Source organism: Thermobia domestica, chromosome 8 (assembly GCF_964235325.1).
Source record: "Thermobia domestica chromosome 8, izTheDome1.hap1.1, whole genome shotgun sequence".
Lineage (NCBI taxonomy): Eukaryota > Metazoa > Arthropoda > Insecta > Zygentoma > Lepismatidae > Thermobia > Thermobia domestica.
Genome location: NC_137461.1, coordinates 184,563,870 through 184,586,808, shown reverse-complemented (window position 1 = coordinate 184,586,808; position 22,939 = coordinate 184,563,870). Strand labels below are relative to the sequence as shown.

At 36.0% G+C, this 22,939-nt stretch overlaps 1 protein-coding gene across 8 annotated transcripts in view; it reads right to left on the bottom strand.

Moving 5' to 3' along the window:
- The window catches only part of Atg4a (Autophagy-related 4a), a 440,329-nt gene that overhangs the window by 277,936 nt on the left and 139,454 nt on the right, over positions 1 to 22,939 (bottom strand). For all 8 annotated transcript variants that reach the window (XM_081769296.1, XM_081769295.1, XM_081769301.1 and 5 more), the window contains one exon: positions 4,867 to 5,044. In XM_081769296.1, coding sequence (XP_081625422.1) covers positions 4,867 to 5,044 — 178 coding nt within the window. The remainder of the gene's footprint in view (positions 1 to 4,866; positions 5,045 to 22,939) is intronic.

Sequence of the window (22,939 nt, the reverse complement as noted above, 5' to 3'; positions counted from 1 at the left end):
AGTAAAGTCCGAGCAGAAAAATTCTTGTCCACGAGCTTCCACTTCGAGATGGCCTGAAAGAAGGAGATGCGTTATCGCCATTATTATTCAGCTTTGTTCTGGTGTACGCTATAAGGAAAATCAAAGATAGAAACCAGGGCCTAAAGCTGAATGATATTCACCAGGTTATGGCGTATGTCCATGATGTAAATCTCATAGGAGATGATAGAAGAACAATCGAAAGAAATACAGAGAAGACTAAAAACATGGAAGTTCACCGGGATCGTAATACGGCATATTATGGACGCGTCAAAATATCAAATAATACTTTCGTCAAAGTGGATACTTTCAAATATCTATGACCAATATTACTAGACCAAAATCATATCCACGAAGAAATTAATTGCTGACTGAAACCAGGAAATTCGTGTTATTATTCAGGTCAAAATATTTTGTCGTCGCGAATTCTGTCGAGGATTTTAGCTTAAATTATATAAAACGATAATCAGGCCTATTGTGCTTTATGGTTATGAAATATGGTCGCTTACGCTGAGGGAAGAAAACAGGTATTTGAGAATAAAATCCTGAAAAGAATATTTGGACCCAAGAGAAACGGGAATGGCAGAAACTTCATAACGAAGAAGTGCATAATTTATAGAGTTTACCAAACATCATTAGGGTCATCAAGTCTAGGAGGCTCAGGTGGGCAGGTCATGTAGCCAGAATGGAAGAAAGTAGGAATGCTTTCAGTTTTAACTGGAAATCCAATCGGAAAACGTCCATTATGAAGGCCCAGGCGCAGATGGGAGGACAATATTAAGAAGAATATCACTGAAATAGGAATACAGAGTAGAAACTGGATCAAATTGGGTGACAGAAATCAATGGAGAGCTTTTGTTAACGCGGCATTGAATCTTCGGATTCCATTGGCTGTAGAGAGAGAATACATTTAAGTTAAGCATAACTACGCAGCAAACATGATTGAGTAGTTAGCTTTTGCGCTTCTATCGGGAAGTTTAGGATTCAACCCTGCATTCGACCATTTTGACAAAAGTTTATCTTAATTCCATCTGTGTATGTAGAGATAGTGCGTGTACTGTGAGTCCTGGCCGACTTCCTTTCTTATCGTTTTTAAATAGTTGTTATAATTAATTACCAGCAATGACGGATTTGCGAAAAGGGTTAGGATGGGGATGTCTTTCAGATTAAAGCCTGTACCCCGAAAATACGGAATCTCTAAAACAAAAGAAATATTAGTTATGTCTTTACTCATAAACTTCAAGCTCTCGTCGAATAAAAATTAGGAATTTTTACAAAAAAAAAAAAAAAAAAAAAAAAAAAAAAAAAAAAAAAACCCTGATAAGGAAAACCCTTTCCAAAATACTTTTTTAAATCCGCTACTGATTATCAGTATAAAATGGTCTTCAAGGTTGTATCCGGAAGATTATTACTCAATATACAAACGAAACATTAGTTATGCCTGTACCCATAAACTTCAAGCTGCTCCGAAATAAAAATTATGGATTTTTTGAAAAACCAAATATTAAATCAGAGAAAACCCTCCCAAAATACTTTTCTAAATCCGCTACTGATCATTTCTATAAAATGGTATTCAAGGTTAGTTCGAATAGTTAGTTCGTGCTGATCAAAATGATATTCAATATATCCGGAAGATTATTCCTAAATCATTGCACAGCTACAGTATAACAGAAATGTGGAAGTACGCTCTGATGGATATATTGAAACACATAAGTTTAATTATGTGCTAGAAGCTAGAGTATTAAGCTCTAAAAAATGAAACACGGATGACTAAAAATGAATTGATCTACAGAAGAAAAAAATGTCGATAACTCAGAAGTTAAAGTTAAATAGCCTCTAAACAGCCTCCTTCAGATCTCAATTCCTTTTCTGGGTAAACGATGTGATACATATACGAGAACGTGGATTTATTTTTCACATTTGCGTTTTGGCCGGAATATCAATGCTGTTTAGAAGACCTTTAGAACGATCTTCATACTATGTTAAGACACAAACAGACTGTTAGTGTGAATGTGTACTAAACACTAGTGGATATTCAATCTTTATTTTTAAGGGGCCGCAGTGGCTCAACGGTAGAGTGTTCACCTCTGGTGCATGGGGCCATTGGTTCGATTCCAGCTTGCTCCAAGTGAGCTTTATGGTGGACAAACACAATGTATGTAGGTTTTCTCGGGGTTCTCTCATTTCCTTTCACTTTCTTCATTCCACCATTTCATTTATTCCTCATCATCACCGCCTCCTTCAGCCTAGCCGGCAGCATTTCATTTTTCAATCTTTTAATTTTACCTTGTCCCCCTAATTTTACCCATTGGAAGAAAAAAATTGGAGCTTTTGCATTTTTTCTTCACATGTAGCTGATGTCCTACATGTGGGTTAAATTTTAAACTTCTATGTCTGTACGAATATCAATAGTTTTCAGTCGTTTTTACAAGTTCCGAGTTAATATGTGATTTTGTACATACCCTTAATTTTTCTCACCTTAGAGAGGAAACTTGAGGCTTTTTCAATTCTTGTTTTATATTAACATAAATCTTACATTTGTGCCTAATTTCAAGTTTCCATTTTTACAAGAAGTACTTTATAGGTTTTGAATCACTGTCAGAAGTGACGTCATATGTTTTACCCTTGTCTCCTGATTCCCCCTGACAGGGAATTTCCCGTTTTACGAATTTCCCTCCCCCTTTACTTGTATCACAAATGTTACATTTATGTCAAGTTTCCACGTATACAGAAGTACTCTATTGGTGCTTCTGAGTGAGTCAGTTAGTGCCTTATTATTATTATTATTATTATTATTATTATTATTATTATTATTATTATTATTATTATTAATAATAATACTAAGGTTTTGAAGACTCTCTATTACGCAAACGGTCTGAGATTAAACATTCAATTTTATATAGGCCGTGAGCTGGTGCACCCAACTTTAATTACACTATCTTCATGGGAAGCGAAATTATGAATGTTCGAAAAAGGCTTTAGCTGCTTCGTACGTAGTCACACGACGTGCTCCAACTCAAGGTAGCGAGAACTTGGCAACTGACAAAACACACTGAAGCCAATGATAATCCAATATCAGACCTCAGAGTGAAGAGTAAACCCTTCTCTATCTATATATTATAACCTTCGTGGGCCTACCGTGGCATAGAGGTATTTTTATAGCTTCTAATCTACATGAAATTTAAAATAATAAATAAATAAATAAATAAATAAAAACGCGGCATAAATTTTCAACACAAGTTTACAAAGTAAAACGAGACGAGAAAGTCTATTTCTCGTCTCGTGGGCAACATTACTCTGTAGTCGAGCGTTGTGCGTGCAAAGGGTCGATTCTAGTTCTTAGCAATAGGTTTCTGAACGACTACCGCTGTATACGATGGTTTTGTTGAATGCAGCTATTCAATGATGTATTATTTTCATTACACTCATACTTCTCTTGTCATCACGTCATTTAAACAACAAACTATAGCAGCAGATATAACAAATAATTAACAATTCGAAATCAACAGATTATGAGGGTTATTACAAACACCTATTATTATACCATAGGTCGTCCTTTTTATAAGATTGCGCATTCATTTAAGATAATAGAGTTAATAGGCCGTCAGTTTGAAAGCATTATTTCCGTTTTTTATTTAGATATATTAATCGTGTTCCTTTCAGCGAATTACTAATTCGAATATTTGCTTTGAATTTCCATGAATATATATATTCATGTAACAACGATCTTACCTACTGTTATGATGATACCCGTAATATTTCACCGCTCACGAGAAAAAACGTTTACATATAGTTTCAATTTTTGACCTGAATACGCCGGAAACACAGTGCTGAATTAGAAATCACTAGTGCATTAGTGTTGCCAAAGCTGTCCTCTATTTGAACTATTGCTCTTGACACTCAAACTTGACATCATGCATTTATTACGAACTGTCCCTTTGAGGAAGAGTTTGTTTGTTTGATTATGTGACGTTCGATGGAGTAACCGTTCCTTTTAGCGATAATGCTGATTCTTTTATATTTGTTTGAAGAAGCGGAGGACGTTTAACGAAATGACAATTTCGGGCTACTGACGACGTGTCCACCTCTTTTGATGAAGTGTTCGTTTAGGAGATATGATCGTCTGAAGATATGATCTCTGACGGAATGACCGTTTCTTTCGACGAGATAGTACGCTTTTGCCCCTATGTTTGACGGTGTGTCCGTTTCATTTGACGAAATAATCACTTCCTTTGAGGATGCGACCGCTTAGAGTTCTTGACAATGTGACAGGATGACGAAATGTCCTAGACTCGTAACGATCATCATGCCCACAACAAAACAATAACCTTACGTAAACCAATCCAAGCACAGTGTGAACATAGCAAATATAAGCTTTACAAATATGGCTTTTATAAACAAGGACATTAAAAAACTACGAAAATTTGTACGTCAGTATGGTACGGGATTCTTTTATTTGGACCATCCTGTATATCTATCCTGTCCTGTATCCTTTCATAGTCTCTTCTCAGTTCTTTGTTCAAGGGCTGACACAATATACTTTTCATCTTGCTAACGCTTGTTTTGTCATTTGTATTGTTGCTTTTATTTCTTGTTTACACTCCGATTTTAACTAATCTATAACCCAGATAAAAAAAAAAAAAAAAAAAACCGTCATCAATTCTTATTGTTTTCTCTCCAACCTCTAATTCATTCAGTTCCCTTCGTCCGAATGATAAGTCTTTCCACATTGTAATACTGATTTTGATTTCATATGTTTAAACTATTTTCCGAAAAGTTTGCTGAAAACAAGTGTCTAGTAAAGGACATAGTACAAACAAACTAAAATCTCATCCAAATTTTTATTACCTTAATACTTGGGCGACGGTGTTTGGTCCAAACCACTGACCTACTTCTTTTCCTTCTGACGCTCCCATTAAGGCGATTTGGTGAATTGAGTATGGAGCAGTTCTGCGGTCTTCAAACAGTTTTAATATTTTCAAGTACTTTGGGTCTTTCGTATTAGGAGTCCATAACCAATCACGACCTATAGAGATATATATTCAAGATTATTAGTACAACACAAATATTCCAATTATTACAATTCAGATGAAATCTGGAGTAAAATTCAATGAATATATATGTCAAGAAGAGCTAAGTATTGAATTTTCCTGCTATTCGTTTTTAAGGAAAGATTTAAGATCTCAACTTTATTTTATTTATTTATTTATTTCAATGTCAACTCTGAAATACGACTACTTACCTTTAATGTTTTCCTTCCCGGAGACAAAAGACACAAGATTATCACAAAAGTAAATCAAGATTTCGAAGTGGGTTACTAGAGCGCACTGAAATCTTGTCAGACGCACAAATTGCCCTTGCCAAAAAGCGTTTAAGAATATTTTTATGCACAGAATCAAACTATCCTAAGTAGATCACATAGTAAAATTTACAGCGTGATTAAACTAAATTTTATGTACAATTATTAGGTACACAAATGTGATTTAATTACGTAACTTGTGAAAACAAGAATATCCACAAAGATAACAAAATCTCCAAAGCAAAAAATTTGAAATATGTCATGAAATATGTAATATCTAGAAAAAGTTCACGAACTATACTTTTCCTCCTGCTCTGAAACTCACAGTATTTGATAGCAGATTCGTATTTCCCTGATGTCACCAGAAATATAAATTTCCCGCTTAAAAATCACACCTCACTTTCTCGTTTTGAAGTGATTCAGCCCACTATCAAGAGCTATGATGTCTCCCAAATCTACTCTGTTTTCTTAGATGCTCACCTCTACTGTAATTTTCCTCGTCTGTAAATTTTTACTTTGGGTTGAAATACATATTTTATGATGTTATTTTTTATTTATTTTTTTAATTTTTTGCAAATCTTGTCCAAATTTTGACAATTTTTTTTGGACGAGTTTTCTACCCTGATTTCGTTAAGTTGCGTGTCTGTACCATGTCTTGATTTTTGCTAGCAAATCCCGTGCAATTTTCGACGATGAGTTTCTTGGCAAAAGATGTGTCTTGATTTTTCGGTTGATTCTTTCCAACAACCAATAATCGATCAATCAATCAGGTCCAGAATTATCTTAATTTTCGGTCTGCTTGGTGCCCTTCGACAAAGTAGGAATCTTTTACAACGTTGGTCCTGAGTTCTGCATGGGCCTCTTGACCCAAAGGTGTATGTCTTGATTTTCCCTGTCTGTCCTCTTGAACCCTACTATCTAGACTTCCAAATATTGGCCCATCTTAATTTTGTCATTTTGTCGTCTTGAACTCTAGCATCTACAATATATTTCGAAGTTTTGGTTCATCTTGATTTTGAGAATTTTCGTTTCTCGCATCCCTTGTACCTCGATACTAGGCATGATTTTTTGTTCTCTTGCACACAGTATATCCGCTCGTCAAAACAAAAAGTAATTTGGATCTTTTTTTCTTAGCATGGGAACGGACTGAGTATGGCTATTTATGTTTTCTTTGCCTTCTTACTGTGAAGTATCTGTGTATTAACAGTGATGCGACGGTGAGATGACTGTGTAAACTCTTAACTTAATTCGCCAAATTCAATTATTTTATTAAATCACACTTATCCACGACAGAATCATGAACTCTTTAAAATCCAACGAAAAAAAAAAACTTTTATTAATGTTGTACATTGCCAGACAGTTTGAATAAGCATGTATTTGTTAACTGTTACTTTTGAAATTGTTAATAAATACGACTAGTTTCCTTCTTGATCTTCCGCATTCCATTCCGCATAGCTTGATATTTGACTGTTCTCTGAATGCCAGACTCAGGACTTTACAGCCAAACAAAACCACGGAGGACAGGTTGACAAGGGGTATTCGCCACGAAGTTTAGGAAGGTGCAGGATCGTCGGAGGCAAGCATGTAACAGTTTACTAATAAATAATATTTTTCTTACTTTATACGTAATTTTCTCTTTTAAACATTACATTTATGCCCACAATTCGAATAATAAGATGTAGCCACTATCATGCACCATAAGAACTAGCAATTGCATAGCCTGGAAATTAGACACATCTAATACATTTCACAAAAACCTTTTATTCTCAATTCTCCATTAATAATATTTTTTTTCAGTTGTCATAGCAACTTTTAAACAAATATTTATATCTTGTTACTGTAACTACTATTACATGAATATCTATCTTATATCAATACATATATTTTATATATTCTTTTTCTTCTTCATAACAGATTGTGTACTTTTAAGCATCGTTGCCCAAAATAACTACAAGATAAAAATAAAAGTAATTCACTAAAATATAATATCGTTGTATATATGGCTCCCAACTAGGACTTCTTAAATTGGTTACAAGAAAGAATCCTGTACCGTTACATATTTTTACATACTTGGTTATCTTACTTTTCGAATAACCCTCGTATATATAAATTATAATACATATATATATATTCTTATATTCTCTCATATATTTTTTTATCTCAATATTATTCTTATATTCATTGAATAATTAATTATATTTTAATTCTATAAAATTATCGACGAAGACGACTTATTCAAAACGTGATCTGTTTATTAATTATTCAGGTCCTAAAATAGATTCTTTCACTCAACATCATTCGGGCTCATTGACAAATTAAATTAGAGTATATTGAAATACTATCAACGAACAATGTCGGCGTATGTTGTCTATCGTTTTGCAGAATCCAGGTTGATGTTTCAAACGTCTTTTACTATGGCCTGCACGTCACACAAAGATTCGCATTTTCGTGCTACTTCCTGCAATGGAAGATCTAATGCATGATTATTGCAATGAATGTATACAGCTTTTGGATGTTGAGTCGAATTTATCTTCTGCACACAATTCACTCGTCCTGACATAATAGCTGCACCATCATGACACTATTCGCGTATATTTTCTGCATTCAGATTAAGTTTCGTTAGAATAGCTTTGATCGTGAATTCTGTTTGTGCCATGTGGGGTGATCATTCCCATAAATCTTTTCCATAAGTAGAAGTTTTGCTTTGTTATAATTAAATATACAGTTATCCTGTATCACATAGTGTCTGATGAAGCCAAAGAGTTAGCTGGTAAAACTGTAACACGTGTTGAATTTTAACGAAAATATATAGTTTTGCTGAGCAAATAATTAGTTTATATTTAATAAATATTTTGTTGGGTTTGATGAATTAAGAGTCAATACAGCTCACACAGAGACAACTGTTCTTTCTTTGAAATATCAATCGTGGAGTCGGCTATGATTGCATAAAATGGAGACTTTAACTTCTGCTACCAAGTCTCTCTATATTGCATGTCCCATAATCTTTAAAATTCCATTCTTTCAATCAGCACTAAGCCAGTTATCCCGTCGATTAATCCATTGATTGAGAACAGGCACATCCATTTTTCTTTCAGCCAGGAGTTACATCAAATTATCCGTACTATGAAAATGTCCACTGATTGCTTGACCACTGCGAGCTAAATATCTGACTACTAGTTATTATAAGTAGTGACTGTCTTCCTTATTCTTGTTTACGAACTTGGTCTGAAAGGAGAGTTGAAACAGGTGTTCTGTTTCTGCACTCATATCTTAACCCTTTCACTACCACTGGGACATATGTGTCCCACGATACATTCTCAGAGGATCCGTGGTAATTTACCGCATGTTATTGCTATGAATCGATGTTCCACTAGTAAAGAGAAGCCTGCTAATGATTCACAGAATTGTTATGAACATTATCAAATAGACAGTAGTGGAACTGAACGTAAACAATGAAATTGAGGAACAATGTGCTAGTGATAAAGCAGTGGTTGCATGTACTGTCATTTGGCAAAGGATGCCGAAATGTAAAATATTTGTAATCATAAATACGGCCCTTTTTTTTTTAAATTATTATTACAATATACGTATCATAATTGAAAATACATGATCGTTCATGTCACTACCACTGGGACATTTAGGTCCCACGTAAAAATATCAGTGGGATACATAATGTCCCACCCTTCCCATGTCGAAAAACGAAACGACGGAAAATGTTATATATATATATATATATATGTGTGTGTGTGTGTGTGTGTGTGTTTGAAAACAACTTAAAGTAGCCATAATAATGTTTCTCACTCCGAAAAAAATGGTAGTGAAATGGTTAAACGAACGGAATGACAATGGAGTTCACATTTTTTATGTGCTCTGAATTACTAATCCTACCTTATACATTTTTCCTCCTCACTATAAAACTTACTGCACTCTGCATATTGTTTGTAAGAACATTAATTGAACTTTATGGAAAATGTATTTAGGCCCTAAATGTCCTGTTACTCATTTAAACTGTAATATTTTTTTAAATTTTAAAATCTCGCTCGACGACTCGTTTCATATTGCAGACTTACGATTACTTAAACAACTTTTTTTTAAAAAGAATTTACTGTGTTTTGAGAATGTACACCAATGGAAATAAAGAGAATTTTCAATTCTTTTTCCTAACTCTTTCTAACATGTGGGCAGAAAAAGCGCCCGGTCTCTTGTTTCAAAGAGAAAGATGGATCTGCTTTTTTTCACATTATCCTAAGTGAGCTCGCGTTCACTCGACTGCGCTCACTAATTCTAAGTGAGCTCGCATTCACTCGAACTCCCCCTCACTTCTCTCAACTGAGCTCGCGCTCACTCGGGCTAGCATTCACTTCTCTCGAGTGGGCTCACGCTCACTTCTCTCAACTGAGCTCGCACTCACTCGCGCTCACTTCCCTCAACCGGGTTCGAGCTCGCGATCACTTCTCTCAACTGGACTCGCGCTCCCTCGGACTTGCGATCACTCCCCAAACTGGGCTCGCGCTCGCACTTACATCTCTTGACTGGACTCACTCTCACTCGGACTCGCGCTCACATATATAATTGAGGCTCGGGTTCGTGCTCAATTATTGAGCCCGAGATCAGCTCAGCACGAGTGCCGAGTTCGCGAGCGTGTGGTTCGTGAGTTTTGACACCTATGACAAAAACAGCGCATGCATGGCCCGCAATGAACATCCTTTCCCAAAGCAAACGTTGTACAATTCTTGATATGTCAATAAATAGTATTGCGTTTATATTTTTTATATTGTGTTATCTTTATAGGTCAAGTCATCGGTTCGGTTTTGTACAGATGGTGATAAGAAAAATTGAAACACCTGAACGAAATTGCAACTTACCAGATTAATATGGTGTCGGGCCACCTTTCGCCTTCAGAACAGCCTTGATGCGACGTGGGATGGAGGCATAAAGGTCGTGAATGGTAGCAAGTGGAATTTTACACCATTCCTCGTGCAGGGCATCGGTCAGTTCTGTGAGAGAGGATGGAGGTGAAAATCATCGCCGGAGTCGCGTTTCCAAGACGGACCACAGATGTTCAATTATGTTGAGATCTGGGGATTGGGCGGGCCAGGGGAGGTGTTTAACTTCATACCGATGTTCCTCAAACCACGCTGCAACAACGCCAGCTGTGTGAATGGGTGCATTATCATCCTGGAAGATGGCGTCATTGTCCGGGAACAACATTCGGACCATAGGATGCAAGTGGTCTTCTAAAATTTGAGACATTTTTCTCATAAGTTCATGTTAAAAAAAAAGTCGAAGAACTTTGGACATTCTTGATCAGCTGATTAGTTAAATAAACTTGTATATGGAAACATTGACTCTGTAGGTCAATGTCAGGGTTCTGATTTTCGTTTGTTCGAAGTGATTAAAACGCCATCTATCTTTTGTAATCTACCCGTAACTACTGCGTTTCCATTAGAATGAAACGTGAGGTAAGCAGGGGTAGGAGCTTAGAAATTGTGTTCGTCAAATTGAAAATTAGTAAAATGTGATTTCGGTATAGTTTTTGATAGAAAGTGCTCCTATACATAAGGTAGACGGAATGATGTAATAAATTTTGTGGACAGTGCCAACGATATATGACTCGTCAAGAAATTGTAAGTACTAAATTTTAATTTTTTTTTTCCCTTCCATTTTGGCCCAACTGCTGCAAGTTTTGGTGAGTGGTATGTCTTTGGAGAATATATTTGGAATAAGAAACCTTTCAAAAAGAAAATCAGTAAATTCAATTTAGAATATTAAATAGTAGAATGCGAATGTGTGAAAACTTCCGGACTACCATTCAAAATGGGAAAGGGTTGAATTTGGTTTTGAATAATGTTGTTTGTGTCTGCACATTTATTTTTCTATTGTTAAATTTATAATCGTGTTAAAGAATTTATATAATAAATTGTTCAAGTTGAAGGAGATTTATAATTTAAATGAAAAAAGATTACTTGCCCAAACTATTCCGCATTAAGGGAAGCCTAAATAACCCTTTCATAGGTAGTGGATTACTTGGTAACAAGACTGCCGCTACATATAAATATAAATTACCTCACGTTTCATTCTCGGAACTTAAACCTTAATGCGTGAGAGCAATAGGAAGTGGATTTCGAATCTGGTTGTGATTAACAATAAGAAAAAGAAAATAAAATTTGTATTACTGTTTGTAAGCTGGATAAAAGGAAGAAAATAAATTTAATTGAGAATATATATTTTTCGGTTATTGGTACATTTAGAAAAGAAGTGAGAGAAAATGAATTATTGGCAAGCGGCTTATGAAGCTAGGGGTAGTAGGTTGCGTAATAACAGAGTCGCAGTGGCTGATCCTCCCCTTATTTCGTTTGACGATGAGATAGAAGGTCGTAGGTGTGAAGGGCAGGAAAATCAGAGAGGGGGGAATTTATTGTCGTTCCAACATACACCTGCTCATGAACGCAGACATGCAGTGTTGCAAGCCCCTATAACCTGTAACTTTCAAAAACAATTTTCACAAAGTATTTTTAATTCATTAGAAAAGCAAATATATGAAATACCGGTAATTGATGGAACAGATGGTATGTTAGTATGTCATTTTCTTTTGAAACTGATATGTTAATAGTGAAAGAAATTGCTCCTGTAGAAGCGATTTTAGTGTCGAGTTTACAGAGATGTAGGAAGCAGGCTTATGAAGAGTTGCAGCACTTGCTAACAATAACTACAGATTGGGGTCATATATGTCATTTATTATTATTAAAATTTGTCACACCCTTGATAATACGGAATTTATGAAGGTTTCACTTTATGGAGTAATGCAAGATAATGAAAATGTATTAAACTTTTTACAAGAGAAATTAAGTACATTAAATGTCTTGGAAATCAACATGCCTGAGGATGAAATTTGTAAATTAATAAGCAATTTAGTTACTCCAGAAATTCGTAATTTGTTGTTAATACTTAGTGTTCCAAAAACGGTGAATGAATATGTAGATTTTGCGGAAAGTTTTGAAATAAATGACAAATATAAACAAGATTATAAAAATGTAGTTAAAAGTGAAAAGGTTTGTTTACCACGGGTAAAAACTCCTCTAAGAAGTGCCAGGACAAATTATATACCAACACCTATTAACAGACAGAGTAGACCGCGTTATCAAAATTTAGATGGCATAAATAAAACTGGACTTCATAGTGCGTATTCTCATAGTGCAAGGAAAGACCATGGAAGTTTATTACAATTGCCCATCAGTATATGCCATACTTTATATCCCTGTATAATAGACACTGGATCGACTTTATGCTTAATTGAAAAGTGTTTTAGAAGAAATTCGTACAAAATGTAAGCCAAAAATAAAACAGGTTAATTATTCTGTGACCATCATGCAAGGGAATGAATTGTTAGTGCGTGAATTAGTGGAACTTATTTTCTTTATACACGGTGTCCGTTTAACGGCTTGGTTTGAAGTTGTTAACCATCCAAAATTAAAATTATTGTTGGGTTTAGACTTTTTACGGGATAATTACGTCCACAAAAATATAAACGCTCGAGAACTTCTTTTTGAGAAATTGAAATTGCAAGTAAAATTACAACCTTTTGAGAATAACCCAGTTCGTATGAACGGTGATCTGTGCGCTTTCCAATATCATTTCAGGCCTACACAGAGAGATCCCAGACACATTGGCGCCAGAGTTTGTGATAGATTCGAGGGGACTAGGTCTGAAGATGCAGCTTTACAATATGGTGGCAGTTCTTTTTCCTGTAACATGACATCACCAACCCAAACCAGCAAGGCTACGAAGTTTCCAAGGGGGCCTCGACGTTATGGCAGTGAGATCAAGCAGACAACCAGTGGCGTAGGCGAGTCCAGGAGTAGAGCGGTGAACCGTAATGAGGCAAGGACCAAGGAGACTGTTGCACTTGAGAATACTGACGGTACTGTTTATGAAGATGTTCCACCTGGCACGAGAATCTTTAATCCATTGTATAAGGAGGCAGATAAAATGGGGGCTGGAGAAGAAGCATTAAAAGGTAGTGTAAATTTTGAAAATATTTATGATGTAAATTTGAGACCGTATGTTAAACAATTACATAATGATTACAAAGAAAAAAAAACGATAAGTTAGGGCATGTTCGTGATTATTTATATGCAATTCAATTGACAGATCCTTCGCCAAGTATTACTCAACCTTATATGATTCCTAAATATAAAATGAAAGAACTCGATTTATTCTTACAAGGAAGGGTCACGCAGTGGCTCCGCTGAGATCCGAACGAGACAATTGTGTTTGCATTTGATATGTTATAACTAGACGAATCCCAGTTATACGTGCCACCGGGCGGAAAGTCGTGAGTTACATATTTTGTAATATAAAAGCTACAAAGCTGGCAGAATAGATTGAACCGAGTCATTTATTCGGAAACGGTTGGGTAAATGGAAAGCTCGGACAATACGTATTCCATCATTTTCAAGGACACACTTTTTCGGATAAAAAAGAAGTTCGCCCCAGGGTCCTCGCAGGGTCCTAGACGGGGTCCAACTCAAACTTTTTAAATGGCAAGGGGGGTTAAGTAGCACATCGTTTGAAAGCTGTTGTAAAATGAAAGAAAATGCAGTAAGTTTCGACTCTCTACGACAACCCTGTGCAAAATGGCAACGAGTCAAAATGTAAACAAAAGCTTAATTGAAAAACTATGGCCACCTTGAATCCAAGATGGACGCTTAAAACTTACGTCATTCATAAGAGTACAAATCTAAATCTCTATTTTTCTCTATTACGTATCTACAAATAATAGGAAGACTAAAGAACAATTGAATTTCGATTCACTTCCAACTATTATTTCATTCGGTAACAACACATATATGTTTTCTTCTTAATGCGTGTTCGTCACGGTTCTCTCGACATTATTTACTTGAATATAACGAATATGCGATGAATACACAACTCTGACTTCCTACTCATACTGCTAAACAAAAGTTGAATACCTTCGGGTATTTTTCTAATTTTGTCATACGTAGTTCATACAGAAAGAACTTGCACCAGTAGGTCTGGGGCTCTATTGTAACGTATTCGTAATGGTTACATTTGTATGCCATTCGTTGGTTTGATCGCAATACTTCAAGCAATACCAAATATACAAATAATAATAATAATAATAATAATAATAATAATAATAATAATAATAAAATAAATAAATAAATAAAATAAAATAAAATAAAATTGCAAGATTGACGAGTAGTACCAACCATGTGTAAGTCATTTCATTACATCGAGCTGCGTCAAACTTTGTTGATTTGGTCACAGTATTCCAAGAAATAACATATTTATATACAAACTCATTTTTCACGCTGGCAGCCATATTGGATTACAGATTATACTCTGATATTTTGTGGATATCTACTATTAACCATAAACGTTCGTTCTCCAACACAGTGGTGTGAGCTGGATATGCGTTCGATACATAGTGCGGCATTTTGAACTCAAGATGTCGCGTCTTTGAACATTTTCATTATTTTAGTCATTTACTAATCAACAATAATGCCAAATTTGTTTTCCTAGCTTCAGCAGTTTGGTATGCTTATCCTTTCGTTATAGGTTTTAAGCGGCCATCTTGGTGCCAATATATTTTCAATTAAGTTTTTGTTTACATTTTGACCAACCGCAATTTTCAACAGGGTTGTCGTAGAAAGTCGAGACGTGCTCCATCGTCTTTCACTTAACTTTCAAACGATGTCCTACCTCTCTTGCCATTTGAAACTTTTTAGTTGTACCCCACCTGGCACTATGTGGGACCCTGGAACAAAACGTTTTCACTTAAATCGTTGTACTTTGAAAATAATACCACACTTCCTTTCCTGTTTTCACATTTGTCTCACCGTTTCCGATTTATATGGATGACCATGGACTTTTCAATTAAGTTTTTGTTTACGCTTTGACCCGTTACCATTCTGCACAGGGTTGTTGTAGAGAGTCGAAACTTACTGCATTTTCTTTCATTTTACAACAGCTTTCAAATGATGTGCCATTTAACCCCCGTTGCCATTTAAAATTTTGAGTTGGACCCCGTCTGGGACTCTGCGGAGGACCCTGGAACAAAGTGTTTTACCCCAAAAAGTTTGTCGTTGAAAATGATGGGATACGTGTTGGCCGAGTTTTCCAGTTACCCAACCGTTTCGGAGCAAATGACTTGGTTCAAACTATTCTGTCAGGTAATTTTTTGTAGTTCTTACATTACAAAATATGTTGTAACTCACGATATTCCGCCCGGTGGCACGTATAACTTAGGGATTCATCTAGTTATGACATACCAAATGCAAACACTATTGTCTCGTTCGGATCTCAGCGGAGCCACTGCGTGACCCTTCCTTGTTAGATAAATTAATAGAACAGGGTGTTGTTGAAGAAATAAATAGTAGTCCGTACATCTCTCCCTGCTTCCTCGTCACTAATAAGGATCAATCTAAGAGATTAGTGATCAATTACGGTCAAATTAATTCTAAATTGTTACTGACTTGATTTCCGAGTCCAAACTTAGAATCTATTATTTCTAATATTGGTAAACACCATCTGTATACATTAATTGATGTCCGATCAGCATTTCATCAATTAGAGATTAAACCTGAGTGTAGGAATATAACAGCATTTGCTACACCAAATAGATTATTACAGTATTGTCGCCTACCAATGGGAATGGCAGTTTCACCATTTGTGTTAGCCAGTTTAATGCATAAGATCTTTCGTGATATCGAAGGGGATTATTTAGATATTTAATGCGATGATTTAATAATTCACTCAGATAGTATTGAGAAACATAAAGAAATTTTAGAGAAAGTGTTAAAAAGGTTGAAAGAATGGGGGATTACCATTAGTCCACACAAAGCTCAGTTTATGAAATTAAAAGTGAAGATATTAGGATATGAGTTCTCTAATGGTCAAATGAAAATAGATGATGAAAGAGTAAGAGCTATTAAAGAAATACCACGACCGAAAAATAAACGTGCCTTGAACAGAATGTTGGGATTTCTAAATTATTATCTTAGATATGTTAAAGATTATTCAGAACTTTTAAGTCCATTATATGCTATGAGATCACCTACGGTTCCATTTATCTCGGGGAAGGAGGAAGATGATTTACTAGAGAAAATTAAGGAAGCTATTATTAACCATATAGTTCTTCAAGTGCCAGATATGGATGCGCCCTTCGTTTTACATGTTGATGCTTCCACCAAAAGTTATGGTGCTATATTAAGCCAGTATGAAGGCGAAGGAAAACTTAGACCAGTTTACTTTTTGAGTAAACGAGTTCCTCCATCAGACTGGTCGAAAAGCGTTTTTGATCTTGAACTTTCTAGCTTAGTTCATGCGCTTGATAAATTTGACATGTATCTTCATAAGAAATTCACAATTTATTGTGATAATTCAGCCTTGACGTGGATACTTAAAAATCATAAACGTCAAAGGAAATAGGGCTCTCTTATTGAAAAGGTGAGTCGATATCAATTTGATATTATTCACTTGCGGAGTGAGCGCAATATGGCAGATTTTCTAACTAGGATGCATAATTATATCGATTATACTCCTCCTCCATCAGATATAGTGGAAATTGATAAGGTAGATGATAAAGAAGTACATTTGAATTTTGTTAATTTCTGGAATAATCCTTTTTTCCATAAGCCATTGGGAGATCATCAACGAGAGGACCCTAGTTTAAATGCTATAATACAAGAATTAGAGAGGGGACAGGTAAAGGAACCTTATGTTCTTAAAAATGGTATCGTTCTAAAGAAAACTTCAGGTAAACAATATGGAGGTTTAAGAGCTGTTGTACCGGAGTCTCTAAAATATAGTGTGATTAAATTTCATCAATCAAGATCCTGTAGGTGGGGGTCATAGTGGGGTCCAAAGAACGATAGCAAAAGTGGCTATACGCTATACTTTTCCTAATTTATTCCAGGAAATTAGAGATTTTGTTCAAATATGTATGACTTGTCAGCTGTGTAGGGATAGGAATAGACTTCCTTATGGTACCTACTACACTCAGAAAGAGAAATATCCTAATAATTTTCTATTTTTAGATGTAATGGGGCCTTGGCCTATCAGTAATGGGTTTGTATATGTATTAGTCTTAACCGATGTTTTTTCTAGATTTGTTATTATCGAACCTCTCAGGAATTTGAATTCAAAGTCTATATGTTTGAAATTAGATAAAATATTTTATTCTTACGGTTTTCCAAATAAGTTAATTCATGACAATGCCGGATATCTGCAAAGTGATTATTTCAAAAATTATTTATTTAGTTTGGGCATTAAAAACATTTGTACTACTCCTTATTCCATGTCAAGCAATTTAACAGAAAGACAAAATAAAAATATAAAACTGATTTTGAAAACATATTCATAAAAATCAAACGAAGTGGTCTAAGTATATCTATCAAGTCCAATCCACATTAAATAGTAGTGAAAAGTCCAAGTGAATTGTATTTAGGAAGAAAAATGTTTAATCCTTTAGATGTAAACTGGATTTTAGATCTAGGAATTCTTGAAACTACTCAAGATAAAGTTGAAATGAGTAGAACTATTGTAGATAATATTGAGCTGGCATGGAAAAGGAAAGAGAAATTGTATTCTAGAAAACATAGAGATATAGAATTACCTATTGGAGAGAAAGTATTGGTTAAGAAAGTAACTAAATCTTCTTTAGAGAAACGTTATCAACCTCAATTAGATAGCCAATATCAAGGTCCTTACGAAATTTTGAGCTATCCAACAGTAAACACTGTATGGTTACAACTCGTAGCTGATAAGAAAATAAAAATTAAGAGACATGTAAGTTTTATAAATAAATTTTATACAGCAAGAGAAAATAAATAATGGAAAATAAAATAAAATGTATAGATTCTGTAACAATTGTAATCCACTTCAATGCTAAAATAATATATGTTATGTGTTATATATATATGTGTACTGTGCTCTGTTTGTACAATTCTGCAGGTTCGGAATTGGGTGTTTCTGGCCATGGCTGTGTTTGTTCGAAAGAACCTTCCCATAGAAGACTGGAAATAAATCAGGACCATCAGGTGGATAAGCAAGAACAATGCCGTCATCAATCCTGTTATCTTTCTGCAGTTATAGTGCGTGCTTCGTCGATTGGACATTGAACTAAAAGGAGCTCCTAAACAACTAACGATTTGTATGTGAAGAATTTCCATCGGTGAGTTCGTTAAATTTGATGAACTTACTTCGAAATGTTAATAACAGTTTGTTTAAGTAATTAACCAAAAAAGCGGTGGAAAATTTAATATGAGACATTTCTCTCATAAGTTCATGTTAAAAAAAAAAGTCGAAGAACTTTGGACATTCTTGATCAGCTGATTAGTTAAATAAACTTGTATATGGAAACATTGACTCTGTAGGTCAATGTCAGGGTTCTGATTTTCGTTTGTTCGAAGTGATTAAAACGCCATCTATCTTTTGTAATCTACCCGTAACTACTGCGTTTCCATTAGAATGAAACGTGAGGTAAGCAGGGGTAGGAGCTTAGAAATTGTGTTCGTCAAATTGAAAATTAGTAAAATGTGATTTCGGTATAGTTTTTGATAGAAAGTGCTCCTATACATAAGGTAGACGGAATGATGTAATAAATTTTGTGGACAGTGCCAACGATATATGACTCGTCAAGAAATTGTAAGTACTAAATTTTAATCTATTTTTTTTTCCTTCCATTTTGGCCCAACTGCTGCAAGTTTTGGTGAGTGGTGTCTTTGGAGAATATATTTGGAATAAGAAACCTTTCAAAAAGAAAATCAGTAAATTCAATTTAGAATATTAAATAGTAGAATGCGAATGTGTGAAAACTTCCGGACTACCATTCAAAATGGGATAGGGTTGAATTTGGTTTTGAATAATGTTTGTGTCTGCACATTTATTTTGTTATTGTTAAATTTACATTCGTGTTAAAGAATTTATATAATAAATTGTTCAAGTTGAAGGAGATTTATAATTTAAATGAAAAAAGATTACTTGCCCAAATTATTCCGCATTAAGGGAAGCCTAAATAACCCTTTCATAGGTAGTGGATTACTTGGTAACAAGACTGCCGCTACAAATTGCGGCATAATCGTTGGCAGTGATTCGTCCGCTAAGTGTGACCACAGGACCTAATGAAAACCATGATATGGCGGCCCACAGCATCACCAAGCCGCCGCCATGTTTCACAGTTGGGCGGAGACACTGCAGATCATAAGCTTCTTTGGGCGTTCTCCACACATAAACATTGCCCGTGTTTGGGAATAAGGTGAAGGATGACTCATCCGACCATATCACGGTCCTCAACGGTCCAAGTTACATGGTCGCGGCACCATTTGCGGCGTGCGAAAGCGTTATGGTCCCTGATGAGCGGTTTTGGCCAGTGCAACACGACCCCGTAAGTTCATGTCATGTAATTCGCAGCGGACTGTGATTGTCAAAACAGGGTGCGGGAGGTGCTGATTGAGTTCCTCCGTCACTTGCTCCGCAGTGGCACGACGGTTCTGCGTGACAATGCGCTTTAATACTCAGCGTGACCTGTCACTCATGATTTTCTTCCGCCCACTGTTCCGCTTCCCTGATGCGGTTTTCCCGTGTGTTGTGTAGGCCGTCATCACCTTCGACACTGTTCCACGCGACACACCTAACACAGTAGCCACTACCGTCACACTCACTCCACATAACCGCGCACCAACAATTTGCCTTCTTTGAAAATCTGAGAGGTCTCCCATTTTACACTACCTCCGTCTGCTCGCAGCCACTGGACACTGCTGTTCCACTGCGCCTGACGTAGTATGGAGACCGACCTAACACACCACCACCAGCGGTCCGGCGCTGCGGGCACCACGACACCACTGCCAACTTATACATCTGACGTGTTGCCAACTACAGGTGTTTCCATTTTTCTGATCACCATCTGTATATACACAGCGCATTGGTATAAAACCTTTCCCTTCATATCTATTCCGTCTATCAAAACGAAACTTGGTACACTCATTTTTTAACCCCTGTAGTATTTTTCAAGATACATTTGCTTGTGTCCTTTTATTTGGGGCCACTTCAGAAGGGGCCAAATTTGAAGGGAGGTAATTTAGTAGGAAATATTTTTCTCAATTTTCCGTTTTCAAATACGTTATGGGCGCCAATACATAGCACCTCTAGAAAACTTGTTTCATGCTGAAGAGAATGAACTATAAAGCATGACTTTCCAATGGACAATGTTGATGCTATATCTTTTTCATTGCGAGTCTACAATTTTTTTTACGCTAAAAGGATTAATGGGCTCCAGGTACTTATTCCATTGTCCATGGCACCTAACTTTTAGTGCATGAACATATTTTTGTTATGTTTATCGAATGGACTATTTCTGATTCGGGTGTCCGGACGACACGTTTACGTATGTTCCTTGTGAGATTCGCATGTCATTTGAATACGGCAATGCGGATACTGGCTTGTGCTTCCGTTCCGAGACACAGATAGATAGATATGAGGGGCTTGTTTCCAAACTCCACCTAAGTCATTTTTTGTAATTTTACAGGAGAAGCGAAACACGTGTATCGCTCTGGTTCTACATTTAGTGAAAAATATTTCAACGATATCTTTTATGTCTGGTGGTACATAACAACATGCTAAATTTTAAGAAATGTCTGATTTTAGGTTTAGGCCTAAATGGCGGAAAAATGTTTCATTTCCGTCCAAAAACCACTCAAGTCATATGTTTTCTCCAGAAAAAAGTGAGCTACTGCTCAATGATTACACTCTACTATCATTACATCTTGTAAAACATATAAAATAATAATAAGAAGAAGAAGAAGAAAAGAGGAGGAGGAAGAAGAAGAAGAAGAAGAAGAATTTATATTTGATTACACTATGTGCCTATTTACACTAACATGTAAGATTAACATGATTTGTGTGTTTCTAATGAATTTTTATTTATTTTAGTTCTAAGATTTATATTTTAAACTTTCATTTTTTAAAGTGTACTTTTATATTGATTATATTTTATTATTTCTTTACCCAGTTTCCGGAATATCTTGATCGCTTCCTTCCCTTCTCTTCCTTCACAGGCTCTAGTAATCCAATTTCCATTTTGCAGTACAGGTGTATTGTTTTCAGCCAGTCGTAATAACAACGTAGTAGTCTCTTGTATACACGGTATATAGTTTTCTTTAAATATCTTCTTACTAGTTGTTAACTCTTACAATAACTAACTGTTTTTAAGCAAATTCTAAACAATAGATTAATTTTCGCTCCAAATCTAAAAATAAACACCAATCAGAGAAATGGTAACAATGAATATCAAACTTTCAAAGCAGATAAATAATGCCGACGTGACTTAAGTGGAGTTTGGAATTAATATTTTTAATGACTTGGGCGCATTTTGGAAAAAAAAAATGTAATTTTATACATTTAATTTTAACTTACGTGAGTTTTAAGAGGTTATACAGTCAGGCATGTGTATCTACTCCTAATACACAAATAAAGCGCAAAAACCGAAAATTGAAGAAAAGTGACTTAGGTGGTGTTTGGAAACAAGTTCCTCATATTATATATAGTGCGTTCCACGAATAACACTAATACATTTCTCCCGAGGACACCAAGGCAGATAGAAACATGAAACTTTTTGTAACCTTCAAGGGACATACAAGGCAACATTATGCTGATAAGAATAGTCTCCCATAACGGAGGCCCAAGGGGGTTACGGGGGGTAACTACAAAATTTTAAATAGCAATTCCCATTGTGTGGTACCTCGTTTCAAAGGTAATCATGTGTAGAGACCAGTGTTGGGCAAAATCAATTGAAATCAATTGCAATTGATCAATCAATTGAAAATATTTGGTCTAGGAATTAATTCGTGCGGGTGGACAAGAGATGGCGCAACGAACGGAGCGTCCCACAGTTCCGTGTATCCACACATGTGTTGCAAACCCCTGTCATCGCGTATCGTTCGTAGTATAGGGCAGTGGATTAAAGCGTCAACAACACCAGTTTGTAGTTAAGTGAACATGGCGCAATTTGTGCCTGATAAAGTGTTTTTGCGGGGTGTCCTGCTGCATTACTTTAACATGCAGAAAAGTGCGACTGAAAGTCATCGTATTTTGGTGGAAGTGTATGGTGACCATGCTCTAGCTGAGCGAACGTGTCAGAAGTGGTTTGCACGGTTTAGAAGTGGTGATATCGGCTTGGCAGACCAAGAGCGAGCTGGACAGCCAAAAAAATTTCAAGACGAAGAATTGACAGCATTGCTCGAGCAGGATTCGTGTCAAACGCAGGAACAACTTGCAGCAGCATTAGGCGTTGATCAAACAACAGTCTCCAAACGCTTGAAAGCCATGGGAATGATTCAAAAGATGTCACATTGGGTTCCACATGAATTGAAAGGCAGAGACGTTGAAAGACGAAAAACCATTTGCGAATTGCTGCTTCAACGACAGAGCAGAAAGGGGTTTCTGCATCGAATTATTACGGGTGATGAGAAGTGGATCCATTACGAGAACCCTAAACGAAAAAAGGCCTGGGTGAAACCAGGTGAACCAGGTCCATCACAACCAAAACGAGATATTCACTGTGCAAAGGTTATGCTGTGCATATGGTGGGATATGAAAGGT